The following is a 3,573-nucleotide window of genomic DNA, read 5'->3' as shown; positions in this document are numbered from 1 at the left end:
CCCGCCACATCGTGGTGTCCTGCGCGGCCGGGGTCACCATCAGCTCCATCGAGAAGGTGAGGGGTGACGGGGCAGGGGGCTCGCCGGGGGCCGGGGCCTCGCAGAGACGCACCATGGTGCTCTCCCGGTGCCCGGAGGCGTCTGCCCTAGGGCAGGCCCGGGCGGGAGCCCCCAGGAGTGGGTGCCAGGGACAGGCGCTGCCCCTTCTCCCCAGCCTTGACTGGGTCCCTCGCGGAGCCCCTGCCCGCCCTCGGGAACAAGAGTCCCTGCAGCTCTTACACGCGGGGCCATCGGGTCTCCTGTCACATCAGAGCTGGGTTCTCTTACGAGTTTCTGCAGCCTGTACCGGGGGTCTGCAGGAGCAGGTCTGGAGACCTGTGCGTTGGTGTGGAACCAGGTGCTCAGGGTGTTGTTCCCTCCAGCAGCTCTGCCAGCTGCCTCTTGACTGGTACCACGTTTAAGTTTTGGCTGCCTTGTCTCAGAACAGGGAGTTTGGAGTACAGGAGTCTCTTCCCTCTGCTTGTGTTGTTCCTGCCCCTTGGGAGTCCCTTCCTAGACAGCCTGTTTGCTATGCCAAATATGCACTAAAGCTGATTTTTCTCCCTTCTTTCTTTTTCTTTCTTTCTGCCTCCATTAATTTTCTGCCCTAAGAAACTGTCTACCTTCTGCCCCACACCAAAAGTGATCAGGTGCATGACCAACACCCCTGTGATTGTCCGGGAAGGTGCTACAGTCTATGCCACTGGGACTCACGCGGATGTGGAGGATGGGAAGCTCCTGGAGCAACTGATGGCCAGCGTGGGCTTCTGCACCGAGGTGGAGGAGGACCTGATAGATGCTGTAACGGGGCTCAGTGGCAGTGGCCCTGCCTATGTATGTGCTGCTTCCTCAGCTGTGGTGGTCCTGGGGAGAGCGGTGGGCCTGGCCTGTGGTGAGGGCCTGTCAGTTTGTCTTGTCTTGTTTTTCTCATCACTCACGGTTGTGATGGGACATGTAATCCAGGTGTCCAGTTTATAGCCAGTTTGGGTCAACAACAGAAGTCACTTACCAGCCAGATGAGTCTGAAGTCCATAGCCAGTGTGCAGTGTCCATGCACCCATGTTGCAAAACATGGGCCTGAAGTCCATGAGCCAGAACCTGAACTTCTGTTCTCCCCACTCCTGAGGTGGACCTGGTGGGAGGAAAGCCTGGCACAGCTGCCATGCAGTACAGGGGGAGGCTTTTGTCAAGTCTGTAAGCACCAGGAGTCACGGTGTGATCCTGGAGCCCTGGATTCTCTCCTCCCTGAGAGTATCAGTCATGGAGTAGAGACTTCAAGTCACCTTGTTCCCTGTCTGGTCTCAGGCATTCACTGCCCTGGATGCCCTGGCGGATGGGGGAGTGAAGATGGGCCTTCCCCGCAGGCTGGCTGTTCGGCTGGGAGCACAGGCTCTGCTGGTCAGTATTTCCTCCTTCAGAACACGTTTGAGTCTGAGCAGATGGTTATGCTTATTGTGGTTTGAAATGACCTTTGGCCTCATACTGAATTTACTTTTAAAAGCGTGTTTGGTTTGACTGCAGGCAGGTTCCTGGTGCAGAGATATGGGAAGTGCCCCCAGCAATCTGCTGGCACTGCTGTGGAAGCTGGGGCTGGGGGAGGCTGGGACTCCTCTGCATGCTTTTTTCAGCTCTGAGAAGTGTTTTGGCAGCCTTCTAATGGCAGGAGACTGGTTTTGCCCACAGGGTGTGTTGGGTGCTGCTCTGTGTGGTGGAGAACAGGAGTACAGTTCCTCAGTCAGAGCCTGGCAGCTGTTTTCCTCACTGCAGGGGGCTGCCAAAATGCTGTTGGAATCTGAGCAGCATCCTGGGCAGCTGAAGGACAATGTCTGCTCCCCTGGGGGAGCCACCATCCATGCCCTGCACTTCCTGGAGAGCGGTGGCTTTCGCTCACTCCTCATCAATGCTGTGGAGGCTTCCTGCATCCGGACAAGGTGGGCACCTAGGAAGTCCTAAAGAGCCTTCAAAACTTGCCCCCCACACTCCCTGTCTTCTCCTTTTGCTATGTCTTTCTCTCCCATCACCCTGTTACAGGGAGCTGCAGCATCTGGCAGACCAGGAGAAGATTTCCCCAGCAGCCATAAAGAAGACTTTGTTGGATAAGGTGAAGCTGGAGTCTCCTTCCCTGTCCATGGCATCTGCCAGCAAAGTCAGTCTGTTCACCAATAAGAGCCCCAGTAGCAAGAAGAACTGACCAGAACTGCAGCAGTCTGGATGTGCTGAATATCAGTCTCCTCCATGCCCTGTTTAGTCTAAGGAAAACTCTGAGCAGTGATGTCCCCTGTGCCTGGCTCTGGGCTTGCAGCAGCTGTGGGGCAGCACCACGCTGTAGAAGAGGGTCGTTGACCTGTAGTGGGGTTAGTGCGAACTGTTCCTGGCATTGCTGTTCTCTGTTGGGCAGGGGTGGTACCATCATCAGAGCTTCCTCAAGGGCACTGTTGAGAAGCCTTGGATACTTCCAGGACCCAGTGTTTGTGGTGTCCCATGCAGAAATAGTTTCTAATTGGACTTTTAAGAGGTTTCAGAAAGCCTTTTGGTCTCAAAGGTTGACCTGGGCCTGGATCCCTCTTGCCCTATCTTGCATCTGCTGTCAAAGCTTGTATCTTGTCGCTGGCTTCGTTAGCTAGAGCAGGTGCTGCCACACAAATGCATTGCAGGCTGGGCCCTAAACCACCTCTCCAAAGGGACCAAAGTGCCTCTGCCCCATCTCCCATCTGCCTTGACTTTGAGAGACAGATATTGTGAACCTCTGGACCACACTCCATTCCTCTCTGCTGGCTGCCCCATCTCTACTCTGGAAACAGTGAGCTGCTCTCCCTGCCTCTCTGCTGCTCACCTGGCTCGGGTGGAGGGGCAGCTAGTGCTCCCTTTTCACTCTGTCCCTGACACTTCTGTGCTCTCCTTGGGCAGAATCTGCTCCCACATGCCCATGGGTATTTTCATTGTTGCTGTTCTCCCTGATGCTCTTCTTGCTCTTTGCACTGCTCCAACGCCAGGCAGGAAGAGGGCTGAAGTCAAGGACAACCTCCTCCAGATGGGGACATTTAAGGTGGGCTTATTGTCTCCTGAGGAACTTTGGTGCACAAAAAGCATTTTGCTATTGAGGCAAAGGCTGCCAAAGGTGCTAGCGATGTGAAAGCATTCCTAGTGTTAGGCTTTAGTGGGGTCTGACCCTGTGGGCATGACAGATGGTCACTCCTCTTCCCTCTTCGTGTAATAAAGTGCTGCTCTGACAGAGCCGTGGCTCATCCCAGCTGTTGACTGGTCTCTTACCTCTGGCAGCGAAAGGTGGGTCCTTGCTGCCCGTGGTGCTGCTCACCTGCCTGAGGATGGTCTGGGCGTGGGACTGGGAAGCGCACCGGCCCTTCTCTCCTCGTCCCCCATGGCTCCTGAGCAACAGCACAGAAGTTACTCTAGTGCCTCGTCCCTCTCTGCTGCTCTCAGCCCTGCTTTGCTCGTAGCAGTAAGTGCAGTGGAACGCGCGGGCGCCCGGGAGGGGCGGAGGCGGACACCGACTCCCGCTGCTCCGGTGGCACC

General features: G+C 56.0%; 1 protein-coding gene across 1 annotated transcript in view; it reads left to right on the top strand.

The window, feature by feature from the left end:
- PYCR1 (pyrroline-5-carboxylate reductase 1) overlaps positions 1–2,364 on the top strand; it is a 6,293-nt gene extending 3,929 nt beyond the window's left edge. The window contains exons 2-6 of the mRNA XM_010008693.1: positions 1–56; positions 652–873; positions 1,345–1,437; positions 1,807–1,970; positions 2,071–2,364. Of these exons, the coding sequence (XP_010006995.1) occupies positions 1–56; positions 652–873; positions 1,345–1,437; positions 1,807–1,970; positions 2,071–2,230 (695 nt within the window). The 3' untranslated portion in view covers positions 2,231–2,364. The remainder of the gene's footprint in view (positions 57–651; positions 874–1,344; positions 1,438–1,806; positions 1,971–2,070) is intronic.
- The last annotated feature ends 1,209 nt before the right edge of the window (positions 2,365–3,573 follow it).

The sequence above is a fragment of the Chaetura pelagica genome, unplaced genomic scaffold (genome assembly GCF_000747805.2).
Source record: "Chaetura pelagica isolate M959 unplaced genomic scaffold, ChaPel_1.0 scaffold962, whole genome shotgun sequence".
Classification (NCBI taxonomy): Eukaryota; Metazoa; Chordata; class Aves; order Apodiformes; family Apodidae; genus Chaetura; species Chaetura pelagica.
The sequence above is the reverse complement of the archived record's forward strand: the minus strand, read 5'-3'. Positions and strand labels throughout refer to the sequence as shown.